This window comes from Micropterus salmoides, unplaced genomic scaffold (assembly GCF_014851395.1).
Source record: "Micropterus salmoides isolate LMB-PRFRI ecotype aquatic unplaced genomic scaffold, ASM1485139v1 Ms_hic_scaffold_10, whole genome shotgun sequence".
Lineage (NCBI taxonomy): Eukaryota > Metazoa > Chordata > Actinopteri > Centrarchiformes > Centrarchidae > Micropterus > Micropterus salmoides.
The window spans coordinates 21,476,164-21,502,839 of NW_024040041.1; the positions used below are offsets into that span (position 1 = coordinate 21,476,164).

General features: G+C 41.8%; 2 protein-coding genes and 1 long non-coding RNA gene across 7 annotated transcripts in view; 1 reads left to right on the forward strand and 2 right to left on the reverse strand.

Annotated features, from left to right (window-relative positions):
* Positions 1–19,595, forward strand: part of dnm2a (dynamin 2a) — a 29,067-nt gene extending 9,472 nt beyond the window's left edge. Inside the window, exons 7-21 of one of the 5 annotated variants that reach the window (XM_038709936.1) lie at positions 28–170; positions 1,269–1,404; positions 1,504–1,571; positions 2,156–2,294; positions 4,282–4,368; positions 5,779–5,849; positions 7,142–7,193; positions 8,376–8,408; positions 10,283–10,393; positions 12,063–12,172; positions 12,299–12,410; positions 12,622–12,786; positions 13,703–13,926; positions 14,782–15,045; positions 18,693–19,595. In XM_038709936.1, the coding sequence (XP_038565864.1) occupies positions 28–170; positions 1,269–1,404; positions 1,504–1,571; positions 2,156–2,294; positions 4,282–4,368; positions 5,779–5,849; positions 7,142–7,193; positions 8,376–8,408; positions 10,283–10,393; positions 12,063–12,172; positions 12,299–12,410; positions 12,622–12,786; positions 13,703–13,926; positions 14,782–15,045; positions 18,693–18,723 (1,746 nt within the window). In that variant the 3' untranslated portion in view covers positions 18,724–19,595. Of the gene's footprint in view, positions 1–27; positions 171–1,268; positions 1,405–1,503; positions 1,572–2,155; positions 2,295–4,281; positions 4,369–5,778; positions 5,850–7,141; positions 7,194–8,159; positions 8,172–8,375; positions 8,409–10,282; positions 10,394–12,062; positions 12,173–12,298; positions 12,411–12,621; positions 12,787–13,702; positions 13,931–14,781; positions 15,046–15,325; positions 17,839–18,692 lie in introns of those variants that run through there. The other 4 variants (XM_038709933.1, XM_038709934.1, XM_038709935.1 and 1 more) reach the window with 4 other exon arrangements.
* On the reverse strand, positions 10,101–11,394 carry LOC119896534. Its single transcript, XR_005443235.1, has 2 exons — positions 11,155–11,394; positions 10,101–10,717 (listed from the first exon to the last, which is right to left on the reverse strand). It is a non-coding gene; the product is annotated as an uncharacterized LOC119896534 (long non-coding RNA).
* Positions 19,596–21,515: 1,920 nt separating the features above from the next.
* tmed1a (transmembrane p24 trafficking protein 1a) lies at positions 21,516–25,867 on the reverse strand. Its single transcript, XM_038709989.1, has 4 exons — positions 25,499–25,867; positions 23,204–23,301; positions 22,818–22,998; positions 21,516–22,660 (listed from the first exon to the last, which is right to left on the reverse strand). Exons 1-4 carry the CDS (start codon positions 25,691–25,693, stop codon positions 22,442–22,444), a joined length of 693 nt encoding a protein of 230 aa, XP_038565917.1. The 5' UTR covers positions 25,694–25,867; the 3' UTR covers positions 21,516–22,441.
* Between the last annotated feature and the right edge of the window lie 809 nt (positions 25,868–26,676).

A 26,676-nucleotide genomic window follows, 5' to 3' on the forward strand; every position in this document is an offset into this window, starting at 1 on the left:
ACAGTACTACATCGGTCTGTTTCCTAGCAATTGACCAACCACATCAGGGACACCCTGCCTGGTCTGCGCAGTAAGCTGCAGAGTCAGCTCCTCTCCCTGGAGAAGGAGGTGGAGGAGTACAAGAACTTCCGTCCAGATGACCCAACACGCAAGACCAAGGCCTTGTTGCAGTGAGTGCTCCTGGACATTGTCATTCATAATAATGCAGCTTATGATTTAGTATTTACAGTAGATAACTTGTGGGTACTGTAACTTGTGGCAGCCATATTGGATGGCACCTACACAGGGCATCTGTGTATGAGAGCAGATGTTTCTTGGTAAAATACCATAAAACTTTGATTAATAGCCCGGACTTTTATTTACTAAAATCACTGAATGCCTTTATTTGGGACATGCATCCATATTGGACAGGCCTTTAATTCCTCTTGCACAAAACTGAAATAGGCTACTATTTAACAGAATATTGCTTGTATAAAAATTATCCAATAATATCAAATACACATCATTCATTTGATCTAGCTCCAACAGACAGCTTCTGCGCTTTTATTTTGAAGGCAGCAACGTAACGAAAACAACAGGGTGCAGGATGAGAAAAGTGTGGCAGAAGTTAGCAGACAGAGAGCAATGGACTTCACATGACATGATTCACAACTTGGATTAATTTTTATGAAAAGCTGTTTTGATTCTTTTGATCGGTGGACCCCTACAGACTAAAGGAATATAAATAATCAAGGAACGGATACATTCAGACTTAAGAGCGGACTTAACGAGCGCTTCAAAGGTAATGTGAGTCTGCACTTCTTTTTCCTTTTCATCTCTTGTATCATGCAGATTACACTGGTAAATCTGAGAAGAATTAGACTTTGGGGCTTGTTGTTTCCGTTAAATGAACTGAACGATGAAATTGTGGAGAATCTAACCAATCTAACGATGTGTAGCATGTCCATACTGACATGTTGACATATTGATCATACATTAATATTTGTATTAACGATCTGAGCAGCTTAGAAGCAGCTAAAGCAGGTTTTATATATCCAAAGAACTTAAATAAAAACCAGATCAGGCGTTTGATGGGGAACTGCGTTTATTTGGTGTGTGTTCCCACCAGTGTATGGGGTAGGCGGCTATTTGGGACTTGGTTATTAATTGAAGTTTTATGGTATATGCCGTTTTTGATCATAGGGTCATTTATCCGGCACTTTCTCGAACTGTAATTGCAAGGAGAATATCACGCCTGCTTCATGTCTTTTGTGCTTGACGCCTATCAGGATGGTGCAGCAGTTTGGTGTAGACTTTGAGAAGTGCATTGAGGGCTCTGGGGACCAGGTGGACACCAATGAGCTGTCGGGTGGCGCCAAGATCAACCGCATCTTCCATGAACGCTTTCCCTTCGAACTGATCAAGGTTAGTGTGCCACAGTGATATGTTGGGTATTATAGACATAGTGTTTTGTTGATAGATTTGTCAAAGTATCATTTTGTCTCTTCTCTCCCTGTGCTCCAGATTGTGTTTGACGAGAAGGAGCTAAGGCGAGAAATCAGTCACGCAATCAAGAATGTCCATGGTGTCAGGCAAGTGGAGCTGAGACAACAAAACCAAAAATCTGAGTTCCAAAGTAGCCCCCCGCAGAGCTGAGTAGATACCTGTATTCTGTTTGAAATACCTACATGCTTCGCCTTTCTCCCTTCATCAAAGCTGTTATTCTACTAATTCAAGTTTTTATAATCGAGCCTTGCCATCTGAGACTAAAAGCACCTATTCAGAAAAGTGTTTTGTCTCTGTTGTATGTGAAATATATTTCTTCTTTCCCTCACCGTTTTTCCAATCTCCTTCTCTCCTCACTGCAAAACCACCCACTCCTTTTTTGTTTCTGTCTGCTGAAACATTCAGTTATTATAAGGTTTTGTGTTACATGTATCTTTGTTGTTGTTGATGTTGTCATGTGTCTTCACTGATACTCTTCTGTATGTCATATCTCATTTGTGGTCGTCTGCTGAATTATATTTTCTCCTGGCAGTCTTTGGTGCTTTATCTTTCCTCCCAATCATGTGTACACAATCGTCTGTCTATATTCATCTGGTTTGTTTTGGCCTACATGTCTGTTAACTGTCCCATCTGTCTGTCGCTGTGCCTCTGTCTCTCTGTGCATCCTCAGAACGGGCCTGTTCACTCCAGACCTGGCGTTTGAGGCCATCGTGAAAAAGCAGATCGTTAAGCTGAAAACACCCTGTCTCAAATGTATCGATCTGGTCATTCAGGAGCTCATCAACACAGTCAGGCAGTGCACCAACAAGGTACTGCAGGTGTCCAGCATCTCCCGACCCAGCTGGGACATAGGGCAGGGAGAACCATGGGTGTGGCAGAGGGTGCGCTGACACAGAACATTCGCCAACAGCTCTCTACAATATGTAGAGAAGTCTCTACTGCTCAGTGCAGTTCTTGCATTTAATACAAAAAAAAAAAAGAAACGTTCTGTGCGGTTAGCCTTCAGGCCAGCCCAGCCCTGTTAGCCCTGTGTGCAGGCAGTGCTGTCGTGTTGTGGAGTGTTGTGACGGGTGACGTGTTGTCGTGGATTTGAGATGTTTCGGGGACTCGTTGTGTCTGAGCATCTCTGGTCTCTCCTGGACAAGCTGCAGGTTTCACAGCTCAGTACACATAGCCAGCAAAACAAGAGGTGGTCTTGAGCAGTAATTTGGCTTTGAAGGTGACATGCCCATCTCTACCATTGACCTAGTTTTAGAGGAACTGGCTTGTCAGGGAAGGGGATGTGTAAAACCTGTGGCTTGTCCTTCTCCACTGGTTGATTTGTCTGTCAACAACTAGAAATAACTAACTGAATAAAGACTTCTTTTATTTCTTCTTTTTCTCTTTCCCTGGCTATCCTCTATTTCTTTTTTCTTAATTTCTGCCTATCTCCCTCTCTCTATCACCACAACAAAATGCAATCTAACCCCATGGACCCAATTCAGAACGGGGCTCTTCACCCCTGACCTGGCTTTCGAGGCGATTGTCAAAAAGCAGATCCTCAAACTCAAAGAGCCTAGCCTCAAATGTGTGGACCTTGTGGTGTCCGAGCTCACCGCGCTCGTCATGAAGTGTGCCGTTAAGGTAACCAGGAAAACACTTGCTGGAATGATGGCGTGAAAAGAGAAGGGATTCCTATTCTCTTTTAAATGTTCATCTCTGTCATCCCAGTATCACCCTAGTGAAATCAGCCCCACCCCCCCACCCCCCTTGCCACTTCACCGTCTGTGCCCACTGCTTCAAGTGTATATACTGTGCCATCCTTCCTACCTCTGAAAGCCTCCATCGCATTCAGATTGAGAATTTACTTACAAATCACGTCTAAAAATTTAAGCGCAATTTCCACCAGCCAGCTCCCACATGCTGTTTGACCTCAGCATCTGTTTATTGAAGCATTTTTCCTCCCCCACCTCCACATTGCTTCCTCCATCTCTCTCTGCCCAAGACCCAGTCTGGTCTGGCAGTCTGGGCAGAGCAGAGCCCGGCTACGCTCCCTCAGTGATCCACATGTCAGACTGACATTCTGCTATCTGCTGAACCGGTTAGAAAGGGAGTGAAGTCAGGGGGGAGATGATACTGATAGCCCCTGGGCTACTTGGGTGCAGTGGCAGCTGAGTGTTTCCATAGCAACGGTGCTTCACTGCCGTCTTGTGGACAGAGAAAGGCGCTGCACACCATGACATGATCCAAAATACACGCAGTAAACCCAGCCTTCCTTCCCCTCTGTCTCTGAGGTTTACCTCTGCTCACCCACTCTGTCACCCTTCCCTTCTCATTCAGTATTCACTAATACTGTACTATCAAAACTTTACCATCAGCTAGACATGAAAGTTTGGGATGTACTGACACATCAAATTTGAACATTGCTCTTTTTGTTTAAAATATAAAATGTTTGTCTGTTGATATAAAAAAAATGTGTGATTAAGGCAGTCCCAAACTTACAGCATTACCATTCGTTATTTATAAAGTCATCCCTAGCTGATGGTAGATGCCTTATCACCTTGCAGAACAGTCATTGTGTATTTAAAGTCTTGTACAGATGTGTATGCAGGTTTGTGGTTGTTTGGATATGTGTGGCATTGAAATGTCACTTGACTATCTCTTTCCCTTTTCTTTGTTCTCTATTTATTCTCACTTCTCTCTCCTATTTCTCTCTGATACTTATTGGTAAGTCTTAATATGTTCAGACCAACGTGTAAGTGTGTGTTGTGTTTGTCTCTATTCAGTACTGCAGCTGTGTGTTGTGTTGCCTTTCAGCTCAATTCCTACCCCAGGCTGAGAGAGGAGACTGAGAGGATTGTCACCACCTATGTCAGAGAAAGAGAAGGGAAGACCAAGGACCAGGTTTGTTGCTAGGATGTTGATTGAAGGTACCAGTTGCTCTCAAGCACCCCAAGCAAAAGTACTTATACGATTACTAGATGAACCGATGAAATAATCTGTAGAATACTCGATTACTAAAATCATCGTTAGCTGCAGCCCTAGTTTAGATGCTGGTGGAACAAAGTGACATCTTCCAAGTTATTACATAAATGGGGGAAGGGGAATCTGACAAGATGCAACATAAGGTAAAGTTAGCAACTGATCCCTGCATTCCTACCGTTATATCCTAATAATGTGTCATCTGACATTGTTAAATGGTTAAAGCTCATAAGGCCTTTCTGTTGCTTTGGTCAGCATGCTCACTTGCCAGTAGAGCATAGCCAAAATACAGTTAAATGTTTTTCTTCAAGTTTGCAGTGCCTTTCGCCCACTTGCAGTTTGATGCAGATCATAAATCCAGCGCTAATTGTGCATTATAATCTGTAAAACCGATAATTAGATTCACTTTTGTTGAGCTTAGAATCATTGATTTCATTTATTGATAAAACGTATTTGATTTCCTATAGTCTGTATCATCCAAGGTTTTCAGTAGACATTGAAACTTCATAAAGGTTTGGACACTTGAGAAAGCTAAATACAGTATATAAGGCATCAAATGTATTTGAAAAAGACCAGATGGTCATGAAACATTTTTTTTTCTAGAGCCCAAGTTAATGTTTAGGACTCACTTTTCCGAGCAATAGTTTGATGAAACGAAACAAGTTGTTTTGGTCAGATTCTTATCTAAAAATGCTAAGTCACCCACAGGTGCGACAAACACATTTTCCAATTTCCTGGTTTATAAATTCAGTGTTGTAATGGTATGATTTATTTGCTTCAGGTTTAAGTTGACAGTGTTAGTGAGTACTTTCACCACCACCTTCTGAAAACCCAAATGATCAGACAAGCAGTTCGACATTAGAGAACACTCAATGATTTCAAGACATCACAAGACAAAGGTATTAAAATGACCGCTGACTTGTGTAATTTTGAGTAAAATTATTATTATTTTTTTTTTTGGAGAAGCCTTAGAAACAGCATTAACTCCGTAAAAACCAAAACCAATAAGGTTTAGGTTTGGTAGCACCTCTTTCAAGCAGGAAGTGGGGCCGTAAGGTTTATATACTGAAACTTTTGAGTAACATTATATTCTCTGTTCCACCATATCTGCAATTTGCATTGATAAGATCATGGTGACAGTCTGTTAGTATAGTTATATATAAATTCAGCTTTAGATGCCATCTCTGTCATGGTTGTCTGGGTTTTCTTTGGTGAAGTGTGAAATATCAGAAGTGATAGTGAAGAGATTAAACACTCTACTTCAGGCCTTCTGTAAGTGGTGTTTAATTGAGACCTCTCCATTCTAATCATGATTTTCTGCCTCTAATTAAGGTTCTGCTGTTGATTGACATTGAGCTCGCCTACATCAACACCAACCATGAGGACTTCATAGGTTTTGCTAAGTATGTACCCCTCCTCCCCCACCTTTCTGTAGCCCAACTTACAGCTTGTTGGTGACCCCAGTATCAGCGCAGGCATTGTGATCCCGATTAACTACATGTTGCCTGTTGCTCGAGGTGCACTTGTGATTCTGTAGATTTACAAAGTTTAATACTTGTAATCCTGTAACTCTCTGCCATCAATACATGTGGAACCCAGCTGCCATTTCAAAAACGTTACAGAATCGCCACCACTTCACGGCTACTGAATCAAAGTGTTGCTTATAATTAGCCACATGTTGTAAGCTCTGGTGCATCAGTGTGATGTAGCATGCCAATTAATGATCGAGGCACCTCAGAGCATTTGTCTCCCTGTGGGGGAGGTGGATGAAAGATTGATCAAGGTCGCACAAGTTCCCCCCTCCTCCCCTGCATGCAACAATGCCGCTCCCTCTCTAAAACAAAAGTCAGATAAACAACTTGACAGATAAACTTCCTGTCAGCTGCAGGCTGCATGTCACTATAAAGAATGCTTCCTGTAATAATGGACAGAGAAATGTTAATGTTTTACTGCATTCACTTGTAGCTGTTGCTGTGCACTGAAAAGTCATTTGCACACTGCAAAGCACTCTGTTTTTTTTGTGGTATATCTCTAAGCCGTTTAGAGTTTGTGGCTGAATTCACACAGTCCTTAGTGTAGCAGTCACAGTAGCATGCAGTTGAGTGGAGCTCCCCTCCTCTGTGTGGGTGGTGTCACTGACCAAGTAACAAAGAAAGTCCCCGTGTGTGTGTGTCTTAGGGTTTATGTCTAGCCTGTGCATGGAAAGTGGATTGCTGTAATGTGTCACAGGTCAGCTAGGGCTGTTTAATGGTTCTCATGACGTCACTTTCAGTCTTGACTACAGAAGGCTGGATGATGGTAGCCCCCCAGGGTACGGCAACAACAGGTGGGCTGACAGAAAGGATGTAGGGTTGTGAGTACAGTATGTGTGAGAGACAGTTTGACCCTCCATTATGTCCGAATGCCTCCCAAACCCACTTTCATCTTTATGTATGTGCGTAGTTGTATAATAAAAAAAAATGATGACAACAAAACCTTGGGATTTGCACATATCTAAAATCAGATAGGTGATTTACATAAAAGCCTATATAAGAATATATTAAATCTATGAAACACAATCCTGGAAAAGAATAGAATATTAGTGGAACAGACATTCACGACAGAATATTAAATGTGTATGTTTTACACGGGTTGTGTTTGGTGTGGTGTCATCAATCATTGATTGTATTTTCTCTCCATCTTTGTGTAATGACAGTGCCCAGCAGAGGAACACAGCTGCAAACAAGAAGAGGGCCATACCCAACCAGGTACGTTTTATCACTCAGCTCTGGCCTTTTCACCAATCCCAGATATAATCTCCCCTGATTGATGCCTCCCATTACCACTCATTAATCAACCATGTGAAATAAACCTCACTCCAACAATGATTTAGCCCATAGCTATTAATCTATCTCAACATATCTAAGTGGTAACAAGACCTCCCCCCTACATCATTTTAACTACTGACTGTCCCAGCCTTTGAACTGGCTGGTCTTTGTCTACAATGTTGTAAAGCTGGTACCTCTTCTTTCCACTTTTATTCAGACTGATATTTAACAAAGTTTGTTAAATGTCAATGTGTGTTTGTAAGATCCTGAAACACAATTTATAATACTGCTAATTAGCTTTAGAGATTGCAGTTTCAGTGAGGGGAAAGTTGCCTTAGTGAACTTAAAGAAGACCCCGCATCCCTGCTTTTCTGAAATGAGCATTTGTTTCCATGGCTATTATTAATTGCTGTTTGCATGTGACCCAGGCATGTTGTTCAACAGCAAAGCAACACTTAATCACATAATTGTGTTGGTTGTTTTGTGGCCTGCCCATTAACACACAAGCATCTTTTTTATTCAGAATGTGCATGGAACTCGCACCTATCAAGTGAGCAACAAATGACATGACCAGATTGTGGTATACTTGAAGTAATTCTGATTGCATGTAACTCTTTTGCTCTCTCTCTCTCTCTCTGTCTCTCTCTTACTCTCCTGCCTCTCTTCATGTGTCTTATCTCATGGATTCTTCACTTCTGTTTCCTTCTGTTTTTGTCCCCTTCAAACCTGTCATTCTCTACTGTCTATTACTTAATTCATCTTTTCTACTTCCAACTCTCCACTTGCCACCCTTTTCCCTCTCCCCCTCCTCCTACCTCTCATCTGTCCCTCATCTTTGCTTGCTTGCTTTCTCATTTCTTTTGGCTGTGATTTTGCACTGCCTCCCTCCCTTTCATATTACTGCAGGGTGAGATTCTGGTAAGTACCCCACAGATTTAAACCACACCCTGCCAGGGGGCAGCAGGGGTAGGCCATGCAGAAGAACTGAGGCTATCATGCACAGGTCAGCCTATATAGTTAAGGTGGAAAAGATAAACTGATGTGAGATAACAGGATAAACAGGCTCCTGCAAATACAAGAGTTGAGAGCTTTCACCATAATGAGTTGTTCTACCCTCTGCAGCTTGGCGGATTGGGAGAGGTCCACGAGGAGAAGGTAGAGTCTCCAGACCGATCAAACTGATTCATCAAATCAGATTCTAGCATTAGCACGCAGTTATCAGTAATTTGGAATTGTCTTCACAGTAACAGATGGCACGTTTGCTCTCGTAATTCTTGGTGTCAATAGAATAAGACAGTAATTGTCTTTAATTGAACACATCTGGGCTGCTACTAACATTTTACCTTTTCTCCACCAAGTATTTTAAACAAGATATGAATTCTTTTACCACCACAAATGGAATAGGTAAGATTAGAGATAACAGGGAAATCTTCCACCATTGGCTTTGGATGGCGTCAGTTCTCATGTCTTCAGGTTTATACCTCTGCTGCTGCCTCATGCAGGGTGACTCAAAAGTTTGCCTTGTGAGGATTATCCTAAACGTCGCTGGGGCCAAATCGGGGAGGGAGTGGGGAGTGATTAAATCAGCAACACACAATACAGTAACCTTTTTTTATTCTTTGAAATTTCCTTTACATTCATTTTTAGTGATTTCTTTCTTTTGTTCTTGGAGGTTTTTTTGTAACAAAATTTAGATATGAACATACATAATCCAAGTCTTGAATTGTTATTTCTGTATTCAAAGCTGATCAAAATGACCTGTTATTTAGTGTGGTGACTGGTCCTGGCTTTGGGATGTATTTAATCAAAATTCCTGCTTAACTCATTATTTTCTTAACTTACTGATCTTGACAGTTTTAAATTGGCATGTTTCATTGTCATCATTTACATGTTTTTTTTCTTTGAATCCTTGGTGTTAATCTTAGATGTAATCTTACATATTTAATTAACCCAATGCGTTACTTACATTTACAGAAATTTCTTAATGTCAACTTGGTTATAACATTTCTAACAAATTTTAATACAGGGGATTTAAAGTTATTTCCTCGCAAACGCAAACTACCAGTTTAGCTCATATGTAATTGCCTCCTCTCCCATGTTTATGTTGGCGCTTTGAACTAATGAACCTTTTTTTTCCTCCCATAACTCACTCCTGTCCTCTGCTGGATGGAGAGGGAGTGCATGAGAGAGGGCTAATGATGCAGACTTTGAAATGGACATCTCCACTTACCTTTAGTTTGCACAAGCACACTTTTCACAGATACTGTAGTTCCCCTCATTGTACTGTACTTGAAATGTATGGGAGTCTCTGTGAAAAAATGGAGCCACGTAGCTAAGAGGGCTCCTCCAAAATGCAAAATGAAAAAAATTTACTCTCTTTCATAGCTATTTACTCCTCCTTAACTGTTTTAACATTAACCCCCATGTAAATCCGAGTCAAGTTAACCCCACTAACCCTGCTTTTTTTTTTTTAAACTACCAAGGCATAGGCTAGCTTTTACTAACCCACTGACACTAACATACCACCATCGACCTTTGATCTTTGACTTGTGTCAGGGCTAGCATGGTTTGGACACCATCTGGTCCTGATTGTTGGTTTAAGGATTTCTTTTCTATGGAGTGAAAAACAGCAAGGACTACATCCCTTTTCAGTATTTTCAACTAAATCTACTGATGCTTTTGTATACATTTAGCCATATTACACACAATATGTATTATTACTGTCCTTTAGTCACTCATTTTATTAGTGCTTCTGTGTTGTAGTGCATATTTAACGTTAGTCTCACAGACACAAGAATGTTGAATATTAAGATAAAAAGATAAGAGACAACCAAATTTACAGTGATCTAGCAGGCAAGGTAACTTTTATTAGTGTCCGTCACATCCACAGTATTAATGGTACAACAATGGGGCCCTCATGTCACCTCATGTACGCCTGATTGATAAAGCTATTTTTCCTCCACCCTCCTGGTACCTCTTTCTCCCTCCCACCCTTTTCATCTCTCCCACATCTTCTCCTCACTGTGTAGGTGATCAGGAAAGGCTGGTTAACCCTCAACATCAGCATCATGAAGGGAGGTTCCAAGGAGTACTGGTTTGTCCTGACTGCTGAATCGCTGTCCTGGTACAAAGATGAGGAGGTGAGAGGAATTTCTGTTCCAGCACTGTATTTACTGGACACACAGGGATGTGGCTAGCTAAGAAAAGATGACACTGCACCACAGGAATGTGTAAAAATGAAGACACTGTATTTGGCACTGTTGGGATAAACTATCCCAAGTGGAGATTTGGTGACCCACAATTGCTGGAGGTGTGTGCGTCCCAGCCCAGCCTAACCAATGTGCAGACTACTGTTCAGCTGTAGCCTGATGAACAGGTAGTCTGAACACTGGGCAGGCGGGGGGGTGAGGAGGACTCTGATGGGAGGAAGGACCCCGAGATCATTGCGGCTACAGGTTGCTACCCTAGGACAGTAGGACAGAGGGCACACAAAGCAAACATTACATTCAAACAATTGCACATAAAAAAAGAGCCACGTACATGGGATAGGCTGATAAATCCAGACCCACACTTCTGAAACGCCACAGTACTTTTTACCTTATTAAACATATATTATTTTAAAAAGAGCTTAATATGAAAAATCTACCTTTTTTTTATAACAACTGATTCAGGCAAATAAATGTAGACACGGCTGGACTGCATTCTCCCTTGGCTAAATAACTACACTAGGTGCACGCTCAGCAGACTCCGCTCTACAGTTTATAGACCTTTTCAAAGGTTGTAAAAGGACTTGGAGAGTACCATTCAATACATGACAAATTTATTGAACATTTGTCTACAGTGATCTTAAGTGCATGAAATGCATAAAATACATGAATAGCATGGAAAATGCCTTACTCACCGCTTGATCTTCTTCCCAAGGCCTCGGTCGTATCCATTCTTCCAGCAAAATAAAAAGACACCTTAAAGATACCACTACAAACCACAACTAAAGATGAACTCCAGTCCAGTGGCCTCAGTGTGCCCAAACACCAACTGGAAACGGTGTATTTTCACGTCTGTCGCCTTTTGCGAAACAGCAAAGAGAAAGAATGAGAGAGGGAGGATGGTGGAGGCAAACTGACGTGGCAGGCGGGCTGAAATGTTCCAGCCGGGATCTGACTTTGGAATTTGCAGGAAATCGTACTGGGTTACGGGGGCCGGAGGGTGGTGTTATTGTGTGTGCACAAGTGTGCATGTGTGTAGGCGCTTGTCCACATGAGTCCTCCTGTACTTTTTAGTGTTGTATCTGTACGAGTGCATGTTGATGCACACGTCCAAATACCATGAAATGTGTTTGTTCAATTCGTTCACGCTTATGTATGTATGTATGTTTGCCTTTGCACGTGCAGTTGTGTGTGTGTGTGTGTGTGTGTGTGTGTGGGGGCGGGGTATTGTGTGGAACTGTGTGTGATGTAACTGTTGGGCCTGTGCCGCTCTCTGTGTTAGTGCAGCCGTAAATGCTTCCAGATGTCTCTGCTCAACAGTGAAGGCTGGCACCCCATCCCCCAGAAATCCCTCCTCCTCCTCCTCTCCCTCCTCCTCCTCCTCCTCCTCTCCCTCATCATGCATTTCTCCATCTCACCAGCCTGGTGGTGGTCCACTCAGAGGAAATGCATTCCATCATGTCTGCTCATTGGTGGAGAAGTGTTAGCACTGCTATCCTTTGTTTTCATCTCCATTACCAAAATATATACAATTGCTCACAAGATATAACTTCTTTCTGTTGTAGATTTAAAATGCACATTTCTTTTGTCTGTGTCATACTAGGAGAAAGAAAAGAAATATATGCTGCCCCTGGATAACCTGAAGCTCAGAGATGTGGAGAAAGGCTTTATGTCCACAAAGCACGTCTTCGGAATCTTCAACACCGAACAGAGGTAAGAGTTATGTTGTGAAGACGTGTGAATGCATGTTTATCTTATCTTTGTGTTTCTGTGTGCATGCATGTCCTTGTGTATTGGGTAAGCCTAGACACTCACAAGCACTTGTGTTTGTCTGTACAGGAACGTGTACAAGGACCTCCGCCAAGTGGAACTGGCCTGTGATTCTCAAGAGGATGTAGATAGCTGGAAAGCGTCCTTCCTCAGGGCAGGAGTTTATCCTGAGAAGGACCAGGTATGTGGGTGGATGGGGTTTAATTAGTTAATATTACATTGTTCATTAACGCATGTACCCCCTTATTTCTCTGTTCACGATTTTAGGACAATTGTCGCATTTGCTACTTCTACAGAGAGCACCTACAAACATGTATGTACGTTTTTATTAGTGAAGTTTATACTTTGGTTTACATCTTTGGTGTGTGTGTGTGTGGTGGTGGTGGTGTTAGACGGAGAATGAAGAGGCTGCCCCTGCAGACACATTCTCTATGGACCCTCAGTTGGAACGGCAGGTGGAAACCATACGCAACCTGGTGGATTCGTACATTGGCATCATCAACAAATCCATCAGAGACCTCATGCCCAAGACCATCATGCATCTCATGATCAACAGTGTGAGTCCAGCAGTCCTCAAAAGCAGACACAAGTCATTAACAGACGGAGTGTCATCAGATTTGGCAACAGACCTAAAATGAAAGCAGTCATCTAGTCTATTACCTTAACACACTGTATTTCACTTTTTTATTTACGGAAAAGAAAGCTCTAATTTGTACAGTGCTGTGCACACCCCAGTATGTTTGGTGGGTTAGTTGTATGCTGTGTGCTATGTTAATGCAGGAAATAGCTGGATGTCTACCTCAACTCTGTACATTTGAACATCCAATTCCGCAGACCTCTATGTACGTATGGATGGATGTAATATGACATTAGCAAGGCATGCTGACAGAAATGTTGTCATTATCTGGCAAATGTAGCATCATATATTATTGAATTCTATAGAAGTAATCAAGGCACCTGATAAACCAACGGATCTGAGCTGTGATCAAATAAAACTGCTATTTAATTAGGTCTGAATGTTATTGCATCATGGAGCTGTGCAGAATAGTGTTTAATTCTCTTGTTCATTTTAATAGCAAAAGTGGACATGTATTTCATTTTAACACAAGGTCATACACTTTGAGACACTAATTAACACAATTTATGATACACCATCACAGTGACTTGTCCACTGTCCCTTTTATTAGATTTTATTATTCTAGTGAGCTCACTTGATTGCTTCCAACAATCTAGCAGCAGCTCCTTTTACCAAGGTTTTTTATTATTTTGTTTAAGGATTAAATATCGCCAATCGATAAATTGTTTTTGCTCTCTTTTGTTTGAATAATCCCCTCATTTCTTAGCTTTAGTTCACTTCTTTCAACCACATTTTCAGTTTATGAAGCTTCTGATCATTTTATCTAAGAAATTCTCATTGTTTATTAATGTAAGTTGCCAACCTTCTGTGTTTTTAATTTCTTATCTTCCATTCAGGCAAAGGATTTCATCCACTCTGAGCTTCTGGCCTACCTCTACTCATCTGGGGACCAGGCAAACCTCATGGAGGAGTCGGCTGACCAGGCCCAGCGCAGAGATGAAATGTTACGCATGTATCATGCACTCAAGGAGGCACTGCATATTATTGGTGACATCACCGTCAACACCATCTCCACCCCGGTACCCCCACCCGTAAATGACAGCTGGATCCCAGAAGTCAGGTAAGACTGGAGATAACTATCTAATGACACAACCAATTTTACATAGCGATGTTTTGAACAGGGTTTTTCCTGCATAGAGAAATTTTGGCGCCCCCCAAAGAGAAAAAGCCCAAGGAAAATCACCAGCGCCAAAATGATCAGAAATGGAAAAAAAAGAGTTTAAATCCTCTCCGAATGTGTTTTAATAGCCATTGAGAGGGTGGCGATGGAGCATTGGATAAGACACATGCCTCTAGTGTGAGAGACCCAGGTTCAATCCCCCACTGTGACACATCCACCAATGTGTCCCTGAGCAAGACACTTAAAAATTGTAAGTCGCTTTGGATAAAAGCATCAGCTAAATGAATAAATGTAAATTTATCAAACAACTGTTGAGCAAGCAGAAGATAAACTTAAATACGACGTCTTGACTTCCAGCAGTCACCTCTCCTCCCATCTCTAGCCACTGTATTTTACACGCTGGATTTATAAACCAGCTGCTGCGTTCGTTTGACTGCCCTCGAACGCTCCGCTACGAAGTGAGTTGTGGATATATTTTATTTATGAAATGGTCAGAAATAACAAGAAAATGCGTAGATTTTGGTCATAAGGTAACTCATTGCCTTTCCTGTATGCATACCAATCATGCATACTGTTGCACGAAGTCACCCCCCAAAGGCCCATTCTGAGCCAGGAAAAACCCTGTTTAAATATATGAGATTACACTTTTTTGCTGTGCTAGTATTCTGCCTGCCTTGCTGAATTTGAAAATAGGTGCAATAGGAGCATCAACTGACCTCCACCTCAGGAGAATTTATGGGATCTTTTCCATGTTTATTACAATATCAGTTTAATTTATTCATATTCTTCTTTCAGCCCGACCCCTCAGCGCAGGCCGCCTCCTGCAGCAGCCACTCATCCAAGTCGTCCGCCTGCTGTTCGGGGCCCAACACCAGGACCACCCATGAACCCTTCTCCTGCCTTTGGAGCTCCTCTCAATCCCTCTCCCGCCTTTGGTGCACCACCAATTCCTTCTCGCCCAGGCCCACCCATCAATGCCTTCAACAGCAATCTGGATCCCTTCAGTGCGCCCCCACAGATCCCCTCCCGGCCAGCCCGTGTCCCACCCGGTGTACCCAGGTACGAATTCCTGTTTTGGTGTGATTACTAAAACCGTGTGTATGTGTTATGCAATTTTTAGTTGCACAGTATTTTAACCTTTTGTCACTAAAATCTTATCATCCCTTGTTTTTCAAGAGTTACAGGCATGGTTAGTCACCCGTTATACCATCTCTATATTTATTATTTTCACTCTCCCACTGTTCTCACCCTCCCTCTTTCCTCTGTCTGTCGGGTTGTTATGGTCTCTCTTTGCGAGTACGTCTCACTCCTTGTTCTGTATCTTTTCTCCCCGTTGCAGCCGAAGACCCCCTGGCGCTCCTTCTCACCGGCCCACCATTATCCGCCCTGCTGAGCCCTCCTTGCTAGACTAGACCTGTGGCCAAGCCCACCTAAGTGTGTGTGTGTGTGTTTGTGCGTGGGTGTGTGTATCTGCACACTAAAGGCCGGGGGCAGGGCTCAAGGGCAGGGGCAGACTGATAGCGGTGCATAATGTGCGTCCAGCCGTATTAATATATCTCTTCAAGTGATGTAATAAGCTGCTAATACCGTCTTTATCAGTGCACATGAACGAAAGAAAGCCCATAACCACTTGAATTTTACATTTGACTGCTGTGGAAAATGTGTAATACAAAATAAAGCCCAGCTTATCTCTGGGATGCATTTAACTTCTATCAGTAGGAGATGGTGTATCAAATTCAGTTGAAGAGCTTTTTTATTGTAATTATAGGTTTATTTCCTCTGATAAGATTCCCAGCAGAACCTCAGTGAATAACTTATTAACAGTTACAGGCTGGCTTTCCTCTCCCCTCCCTCCACCTTTTTAGATTGGCCAAGACTCCCAAGTCTAGATCTCTGTGTAATATACGCCTTTAACCTGTTGTTACTGTTTTACTGGGTTTTCATTTCCTAACTGATTTCATACTGGAAAAACAATAGATTATTATCACTATATTGTTTTGATGATGTCAATTTTCAATGTGTTATTTTATTTGAGTGTCTTTTTCCTTATAAATGTAGCTTTAAAAATGAAATCCTAATCGCGGCAAAAACAGAATAAAAAGACACACGGCGGAGGGGTAGGGTTGCATGAGTAGCTTCAGCCCCCACCCCCCCGTGAATTATCCTTCCATGATGAAAAGATGTCAGCCAGATCGACCGTTATAATCCAAGCACTTCTAACCATGTAGCCTTACAACAAGCCACTCATAACGGGAATGTTGTAGTCCGTTACCAGAACACTATGCACAAAAACCCGGGAGAGGGAGAGAGACAGACTGAAGGCTCTCTGCACTTTGTGGGATTCTTTCTCTCCACTAATTCTGAATTGTTAAAGCCTTGAATTTTAATCCCTTTAGTCTCAGTTGAACCCCAATGAGACTTTCAGCCTACGGGTAGACTTTGTTCATTCCTGGATTAGCTGATTCATATAGAGCAGAGCCCACATCTTCCTCTCAGAGAGGATAAAACTCAGTGAAGCAGTGGGGTGTGTAGACAAGGACGTATCTATGATTTACAGTATAAAGATGGTATTAAGCATTTAGGAGTTCGCACGTCTCTTTCTGGGCTTAGTTGTCAAGGACATTTATTATTGCTATCAGTTCTGCTTCCGTGCATTAAATATATCATTGTATATAGCTGGCCTATACTGGGGAGTTAGCACTTGTATCGCATTTAATTGCAGGGTTGATGACAAAAACATACTATTGATAATAAACCAAGATGTTAAAATGCAACTGTTGCTGTCATATTAAAGGAAGCACTAACAGTGTAATTTCATAAATTAGCCTTGGGTGTAGGGAAGAAGAGACTGGTCATCTCCAATGCATTATTTATAACCTGGGCATTTGTCATTTCTTTGATGTTTTTGGGTGCAATTTTATCAGCTCTGTAAAACTCAGCTCTCCAGCTTCTCCTGGACTGTTATTTGGGGTTCTGCTACGGGGATTGGCAGTCTAAACTTGTTGTATGTTGGGATGGCACTTGGGGCTGGACACACAGCTGTGATTATTTGATCATGATCATCATTTTGATTGCTCTTCCAGGGTATTTGACCATTTAAAACCAAATTTTCTTGAACATGTTTAGACGCAAACTGGTCAAGCTGAGAATGATGTTGAGCTATTAGGATGCTTTCTGTTTTTGGTTTGATCAGTAGTGTTGGTGAGTAGGTGGTGGGATTTGTGGTTTATGAAGGCACACCCTGTCTTGAGAAGCTGTCCAAACTTTTTCTCTGTTCTCAACACAGAGAATAAAAACATAATTAGACCTGACATGACAAAGACACTATAAAGAAATCAAAACTGTTCCAAACCACAGACTCTAGAGACAGTGTGTTCCTCCCGAATTTGTCTACAGGTCTGGCTTTCAGTGACAGTAAAACAAGTTATAAAACCCCAAATCTTTAGATTGAAGATCCTTCACATTAGATCTTTCACAAACCCCCTCTACACACAAGTTAGTTCGTGTGATAAAACTTATTGCCCAGCGTTTGTTGAAATTCCCTTGTGCCTGTCACTTCAGCCTGCCTGTGAGAAGCCCAGACTGTAAATGCCCTGTAATACATTAGGTTGTGGCAATATTGCCTTTCTCTCTAATGGATGTACCCTGCCTCCTTCCTTTCCCCCCTCCCCTCTCTGAATCTGGTGGATGGGGTTGGAATCCAACCTGCAAAAAACTCTTTTCTTTTTGTTATGCAAACCCTTGTCAAGTGCCTCTGTAGCAATTAATTGATTTGAATAAACAAAATGAACTGACTTAGAATGGAGAGTAAATAAAGAGGTGTTGTGTACAATAAAGGGACTGGCTCTGGTGGTTGGTGTCTCCTTGTGTCCTGTGTGATCCACTTTCTCTTCTCTATCTCTCAGATAATGTATCGCTCCCCCTGATTTTCCTCTCCTCACTTGCCTCCCTCTCTACATCTAAACCAATACAGACTGACATAAGCCTGCAAATGTTTCTATGGCAGCCTGCCTGTATAGAGAGACAATGTTCAAACAATGGTCAATGTTCTTTACTGTCAGCACATGCATTTTCATCAAATGTAAAGTGGTGAACCAAACAAATCAATACCTTATAGCAACAGTAACCTTCTGTCGCTGCTGAATCGATTCAATCATTGTTTACAGTCTCTTTGAAAAGAAGACGTTTGTTTTAAGTTTGTTGTGTGTTAAAGCGTTTAGAGTAAGTAGATTTAGTGAGACTTTTTTAAAACCCTGATCAACAGGGAAGTATTCTTTAATGTCAAAATGAAAAAATTTGTAAAACAATAAGACATGACAAGTTCCAAGGGAGTGGGATTATTTTATAGGCACAATATGTAGGCTATATTCTGTTTACTTTGAATACCTTTAAATTCCCTCGTTCAGATTTTTCAAAACAGCTTTTAAAACAATTATGTGCTAAATATGCTCAAATCTCAACCAATACGTATATCAGAAGTAGTGTTTTTTGTATTGTGATTGTCTTTGAGCTGCAGCATTAATTAATGAATCCAGTTTTATGTGTCTAATCTTTTCCTCCAATGAGAGTGGTAGATGATCTCTCTAAGCTAACAGAGATTGCCTCATTACAAATGCCCTCGCTGTTCCGACGACTGGATCCTGTATTATGACTAAGTGCATGTCAATATGTTAAGAGATTGATGTTGGTTGATTCTTCTTGAACAGGCGCCCGGCTCCCCCTCGAAACCAGTGGTGACCTTGACCGGGTTGGAGAGGACATGAAATTACTTCAATCCATGACAGCAGCAGGACCATGGAAGAACTGCATTTTTTACTCAAACTCAAAAAGATTAGCTCCAACAATGCTGTTAAAGGCCTACATAAGTAATCTGATACTGTCAGTAAAACAAAAACAAATTGTTATTGAGCACTAAAAATGTTTTTGTATTACCACAGATGGTCAGAATCATTTTTAATAATGTGAAATCTAATTCAACAATCTAATGCTGGTATTTTCTTCATACCACACAATCCCCCAGAACACTGGCAATTATTTCTTTGAACAATAATTTTTAGCTACAGTTTTTTTACAGATTAATTATGGTACAGTAATAAGGACAGTTCAACATGCAGATGTTTTTCTTATTTTAGCATGTCACTATTCTGTGATGGCAGAAAAACAATGCCGGTCAAGTTGTGGAGCGTGACCACTGAATATGTTTTGTAGACAGAAAATGTTAACGATGCCTCAGGAAACTGAGCTGGCAGTCTCAACAGTGTGAGAAAATGCTTTAATACTGATTGAAATGCACAATAGGTTTTTCCTGCTATGTTTTGTGCAATTGTACAAGTGCAATCACATGAAACAAATAATGTCAAGGAAGTTAATGTTTCAGCCAAAAGTAACTTCGTGTGATATGCCTGACGTCACTGTTTTCTTCCTCCTTAACCTCCAGATGGAGAAACTGATCAGGAAGTTTGACTTGATGACTGTGTGAATATACACTGCTAAAAAAAATAAAGGGAACACTAGAATAATACATCCTAGATCTGAATGAATGAAATAATCTCATTAAATACCCCTTTCTTTACATAGTTAAATGTGCTGACAACAAAATCACACAAATTATCAATGGAAATCAAATCTATCAACCCACGGAGGTCTGGATTTGGAGTCACACTCAAAATCAAAGTGGAAAACCACACTACAGGCCGATCCAACTTTGATGTAATGTCCTTAAAACAAGTCAAAATGAGGTTCAGTAGTGCGTGGCCTCCACGTGCCTGTATGACCTCCCTACAATGCCTGGGCATGCTCCTGATGAGGTAGCGGATGGTCTCCTGAGGGATCTCCTCCCAGATCTGGACTAAAGCAGTCTGTGGTGCAACGTGGCGTTGGTGGATAGAGCGAGACATGATGCCCCAGATGTGCTCAATTGGATTCAGGTCTGGGGAACGGGCGGGTCAGTCCATAGCATCAATGCCTTCCTCTTGCAGGAACTGCTGACACACTCCAGCCACATGAGGTCTAGCATTGTCTTGCATTAGGAGGAACCCAGGGCCAACCGCACCAGCATATGGTCTCACAAGGGGTCTGAGGATCTCATCTCGGTACCTAATGGCAGTCAGGCTACCTCTGGCGAGCACATGGAGGGCTGTGCGGCCCCCCAAAGAAATTCCACGCCACACCATTACTGACCCACCGCCAAACCGGTCATGCTGGAGGATGTTGCAGGCAGCAGAACGTTCTCCACGGCGTCTCCAGACTCTGTCACGTCTGTCACATGTGCTCAGTGGGAACCTGCTTTCATCTGTGAAGAGCACAGGGCGCCAGTGGCGAATTTGCCAATCTTGGTGTTCTCTGGCAAATGCCAAACGTCCTGCACGGTGTTGGGCTGTAAGCACAACCCCCACCTGTGGACGTCGGGCCCTCATACCACCCTTAATGTTAATGGAGTCTGTTTCTGACCACAACAGCATGTGAAATTGATTGTCAATCAGTGTTGCTTCGTAAGTGGACAGTTTGATTTCACAGGAGTGTGATTGACTTGGGGTTACATTGTGTTGTTTAAGTGTTCCCTTTATTTTTTTTTTGAGTAGTGTATATATCTTTTTATCACAGTAAAGGGTTTAGATGTGATTATTTTAAAAACAGCCGAAGGCTTGATTTGGCTATTTGTTCGATAAAACAGCATAGAGTCATAAATGTTAAATGTGGTATCTGAAATTCAATAAAACTTTCCAATGACAACAGCTGTCATTTTCTAGCTTCCCCAGTGACATCGCCAGAATATCAGTGCTGCAAGAATTTTATCTATGTATACACACACACACATATAATGTGGCTTGGTCTGTTATATATTACAGTACTTTAAATGTGATTTATTAGGAATTGATGTGACTGGAATACACAATTTCACAAAGCATCCAAACAAGCACATTTTGGTTGCAATAACAAATGTCCCAGTGCATGATGAGTTTTTCAAAAAGTGCGAAGCTTTAAATTCATCTCACAAGGCACATATCACTTGCTCGTGTAGTGTGACCCCCTGTCACCGATCAGCCAGTGAACGCCACAACAACTTCAAGAATCCCGTCACAAGACGGCAAGTTGTGTAGTGTGAACGGCATCGGCCGACGCTGAAAGCCGTGTAGCCTGCACCAGCCTTTAAAGATTCATATTTAGGAGGATTTATTTACAGAAAAGCTATATAATATACATAACTATGTGTCCTTTCTATCTACATACACAGAGGGTGCCCTCACATAAAAGTCGCCATGTTGTGCCTCCATGTTTCTACAATAGCCTAAAACAGACAAACTGCTCTACAGAGCGCATTTCGTCACAACGTTAAATAAATACAAAGAAAAGGTAAGTTAGTAGTAGTTGACTGGTTGATTAGAAGTAAGAGGAGAAATTTGACAAATGGAGGAGCACACATATTTAGCACAACAGCTGACAATCAGCCACTGTAGCTTCTGCCTGCTTGGAAAGGGAGGGATGGGTCAGTGATGATGCATTCATGTGGTGTTGGAATAATCAGAATCTTTTTTTCCCTCCTTAAATCTTTATTGCAAAAAAGAAAAAGAAAGTGTACATGGAACATAAAGAAGTAAACAGAACTTTTCTTTGTGCAAAATCACATATTGCATGTACAGATTTTGCAAACATGTAATTTGTAACCGTTATAACGGTCAGTTTGTTGTCCATGTAGAGTGAACTAGATGTCTGCGTGTTTATATGCTGTGATAATGCTAATCTAGCACATTTCAGAGCAGTGTCCATGTTGATTCCACATTCCAACTTAAGAGCACATGAACACACACTGAAGTCGGAAGAACGACTTCACAACTCGGGAAATGGGACCGAGCCACCGTGAGCCACTAGTTGCAATTCGCAACCCTCACCACTAGATGCCACTGAAACGTACACACTGAACCTTTAAAGGGATAGTAAGTTATTGTAATCCAATACACTTTTTGATAGATTCAGCCAATATTTCCTCGGAGTTGCTAGGTTCCCATTTTCCAAAATCCAGTTTTCCTACACAACCCTGGCTCTGTAAATGGAAAACAAAGACAGTGGTGTGGACCTTCCCCACAACAGTGTTCCAGCCAATCATCAACAGTAAGTGCTCGTGCACAGGAGTGATGGTGGGTGGGGGGCAGTGGGAGAGAGAGTTCTACACAGGGGTACATTTGAACGTGCTGGAATCCAGGCACTGTGAAGAAGGAGAGATGGCCGAAAAACAGCCAAACAGGAAAAGGTCTGAAGAGCATGAACAGAGAAGAAAGTGATATGACCAGGCAAAGCCGAAGGCATTTCAACGCTGAGTTAAAATATCAACAATCCTAAATCTGAATAACTTACTCTCCCTTTAAGGGTTTTGGGTCAAACTTTCAAGTGTGAGCACAACAGCACATGGAGATTCTGCACTCTATTGGCTGGAAGTTAATGAAACCGTTTGCTATGATTACGTGCGGATCTGCTTGGTGTCATCAAAGAGGCGTCGCAGGGTGTAGATTTGAGTGACAGCAACGGTGAGCATGACAAGGAGATTGAGGCAGGACCAGAAGGACACCCGCCACAGGTTGTCCTCCAGAAGGTAGCGGTCCCTCGTCTCAAAGGCCCGCAGCACAGTCTGGGTCTGACGGCTCCTCTCCAGGTGGCGGTACACAGAGTCCATCCTCACCTGGAAGAGGAAGAAAGGAATGGCAGACAGGAGGAGATGAAAGTCAGTGCAGAGATGTGTAGACATCAGAAAGAATGACATCAGATAATTCAAGTGTTGTCTGAAGCGGGATCATAGCTGCAGCAGATGTAATGTATCTTTGTGTGTCCCCTCTCACCCTGATATCCTCCAGTTTGTAATCCACCATGCTCTCTGGCATGGCTATGTCCGCCCACTCATCTTGGCCTGCGCTGCTCTGACTATTAATGATCACCTCAAAGAACACCATCTTCTCTGACAGTTTACTGAAGCTGTTGTCAAAACACAACTTGTAGTCTCCATCCTCCGTAGGATCCACCCTGCATTAAAAAATGTGACATTTGCTGTCAATAATATCATGGAAATCAAGTCCCTTTGGTTTTTATGTATTTAGGGAATTCTCTCTTGATTGCTGCCTTGGTGTTTGCTTGTGGTTAATTGGTTTCAATACAAATAAAGAGCATTACAGGAAGTGAGCACCACATTAATAGCAGGTGGTTGTTGGAAAGGAAATAGGTTACCCACATGTGAATGCCATCAGATCTCCTGAAGTCAGAGACCAGTCGGTATCCGCTGGGGGAGATGAGGGCAAAACCAACATCCAGACCTGACCCAGCTATTACCTGCAAAAGACACAGATGGTTTGGGCTCAGTAAAGGAGGATGCCCAGTCTTCAGCAACCCAGAACACACTCACATTTCAACTGCTATCTTCACATTTTCCCTCCAGATATGCAGACACCTGTCTGAAATTCAAATTAAAGCCCTGATAGAACAATGAGCAACAACCTAGCTCACATACACCCATCAGACATACAGTAATAATATGACCACCTGCCTAATATTGTGTAGGTCCCCTTTTCGCACCCATGACAGTCCTGACCCATCAAAGCATGACCTTCGCAAGAACTCTTCAGGTGCGCTGTGATATCTGGCACCAATACGTTAGCAGCAGTGCCTTTTAGTCCTGTTAGTTGTGAGGTGGGGCCTCTATGGATTGGACCAGCACATCCCAAAAACGGTCAACTGGATTGAGATCTGGTTGATTGGATCTGGCATGGTCTGCAACAATGCTTAGGTATGTGGTATGTATCAATAAAACATCTACATGAATGGCAGGACTCAAGGTTTCCCAGCAGAGCATCACACTGCTTGCCTTCTTCCTATGTGCATCCTGGTGCCATGTGTTCCCCAGGTAAGCAACGCACACTCACCCGGTCATCCATGTGATGCAAAAGACAACTTGATTCTTCAGACCAGACCAACTTCTTCCATTGTTCCATGGTCCAGTTCTGATGCTCACGTGCCAATTGACAATTGCCAGTGGACAGGGTTCAGCATGGGGAACCTGACTGGTCTGGGGCTAAACTGCCCCATACACAATCAACTGCGATGCCCTGTATGTTCTGACACCTTTCAATCAGAACCAGCATTAACTTTTTCAGCAGTTTGACATACAGTAGCTCGTCTGTTGGATTGAACCACACAGGGCAGCCTTCGCTTCCCAAGTGTATCAATGACCCTTGGCCACCCATGACCCTGTCGCTGGTTCACTGCTTTTCCTTCCTTGGATCACTTTTGATAGGTAGCCTACTGACCTCTGCAGACTGGGAACACCCCACAAGAGCTGCAGTTTTGGAGATACTCTGACCTAGTCGTCTAGCCATCACAATTTGGCCCTTTTCAGAGTTGCTCAAATCCTTACTCTTGCCTATTTTTCCTACTTCTAACACATCAACGTTGCAGACAAAATATTACCTAATATAACCAACTGTCAGTGGTCATAATGTAATGGCTAATCCATGTATAATGCCACAGTCACAGTTTTGGTATATGTGTAGAGAAATTCTCTATTCCGCTACCCACTACTGCCCCCCTTTGCTCTCTGTAAAAGAAGAGCTCAATGTCAAACATGGTACAACAGTCCTGATAGGGATTCAGTGACATTCTCACTGAAAAACTACAAAATGTTAATGTACACTTGATCTTTTATCTTTTTGTTTTGACAGCAATATTCTCAAAATGTGTCAGAAACTTCCACAGTTCCACATCAGCCCAGAAGCAGCCCTCAAACTTACAGGCCATTGTAGGCTTTGTTGTGACTATGTGTTGAGTGAAGTTTTGAGAAAAGGCAGCAGACAGGTCCAGATTCACGCTGCAGCCCTGGAAGCATTGTGTGTCAACAGTTCTAGTGATGATGACCCGGTAATTCTGCCAGGCTCTTGTCTGACTCCACACTCACAGAGATCACAGAGATATGTTACGGGGGGTAGCCAAGACTGTAACTTTACCCTAACACAGTCCTGCAGCTGCCAGAGTGTGCAGTAAGATGACTGTAGGTAGGAAGGGAAGCAATGCAAAGGTCTTGGCCAAAAAATCACTGAGGTCATTAACACATTATAAGAGACTTGAGAACAATTGCTTTTGAATTTGAAGCTTGTTGTATTTAGTGATAGCCTATGTAGCCTGTGAATGCATTTTGCATTCATTTAAAAAAGTATGGTGGTTATAGAGGATGTATTTACAATGCCATGTAAATACATGTTCATGGTTATGCAGGGTACATGTTTAGTATTACTTTTGCAATATGTAAAGAAGCAAGGGTAATTTTGCCATATCTCGGGACAAGTGTCTTCCACTACAACAGCAATAGTTTTCTTATCTCTTTTTGCACGCAGGGCCAAAGTACAAAGCCTGTTAACTTGTTTTTCAGTTAAACATTATTCAAAAACTTTAATAAAGCTATCCAAAACATTAAACACATTTAACACAACATACACAGACAGGAGAGAAAGAGAGAAAGAGTGAAAATTATATTTACCTGGTATTCAACTTCCATACTGTCATTCCTCGCGGTGGTTTGGTAAAAACACTCTGTAGTGCCAGCTTGTAATAGAAATGTAAATTCCATGTTTTGGTTTGGCCCAAAACCCAAAGTCAAGCCTACAGTCAGAATTAAACATGCTAGAAAACAGAGCTCTGCCGACACATTCATCGTCCTCCCCCTGTAGTGCATAGTACATTTAATCCACGTCCACCTACTTTGACCCACTTTGTTCTATATTACACACGAACAATAAAAAAAATTACTGTATATATAATTGCTTGCTCTTATACCCTCACAGTTGGGAAATAGCCTGACAGCAAAAGCTGAATGAGTGGAGCCACCATCTGTGTCAACCAATAGCGCTCTGCAGTCTGGACTGCAGTCATATGCAAAACTGAGGAGGAGTGACAAGGTGCTATAAGAGCCTGATGATGCCTGATGATACCTGGATAATGAAGGCCTTTACAGTTAGTGAAGGTATATTTGGTTGTTGTTTTTACAACAGTCAATGCTCTTGCAGCCTATTTGATTTTTACTTGTGAGAAATGTTCTGTGTACATTATGAATTAATTCCAACAAATGTCATGTCATGTCCTATTTTATTCTGAAGGGGGAGCTATGGGTAAAAGCAGACCAAACAGGCCATGAAGTTTTGATATCATGAATGTATTAAGAATAGCTTGATGTGGGTACTTGAACCACATAAAGAAAACTCGGTATGGTACTTAACTAATGCATCACTTATACATGATGAAAAAAGCAAACTCATGGTGACTTGATCATTTCTTAATGGTGAGTAACAGGAATTCATGATACATACATTATATCATGCAAATCATCATGAACCATGCTTTAGTTATGCGTTGTTTAAGCATGTGTTTTTGTACCCTTATTAAAGAGAAGGATATATATCACTGTTCTATAAAATCTATAAAAATAGGGTTGCCTTTAACTAGCTCTTCAATTGGCAGATTAAATGTATTGAAAATAAATAATGCCTACATTTTTATTTGTTTTATTTGTTTAATTTATTCCATAGTATTTCCTTAGCACCACCACAAGGTGTGTTTAAGAGAATAAGAATGGACTAACAGGTGTCTCAGACTTCATCTCTTATTGTTACATCTTCCATTCGACAGAGGGAGGGCAAATCACTACATGAAGTAACAGGC

Bases quoted from the DNA above. Each gene is read 5' to 3' on its own strand.
- tmed1a (XM_038709989.1), bottom strand. From the start codon at position 25,693: ATGCACTACAGGGGGAGGACGATGAATGTGTCGGCAGAGCTCTGTTTT. The intron at 23,302-25,498 runs GTAAATATAATT...TGTCTTTTGCAG, and splicing joins GTATGGAAGTTGAATACCAG to GTAATAGCTGGGTCAGGTCT. The intron at 22,999-23,203 runs GTGGGTAACCTA...TTTTTAATGCAG, and splicing joins AGATCTGATGGCATTCACAT to GGTGGATCCTACGGAGGATG.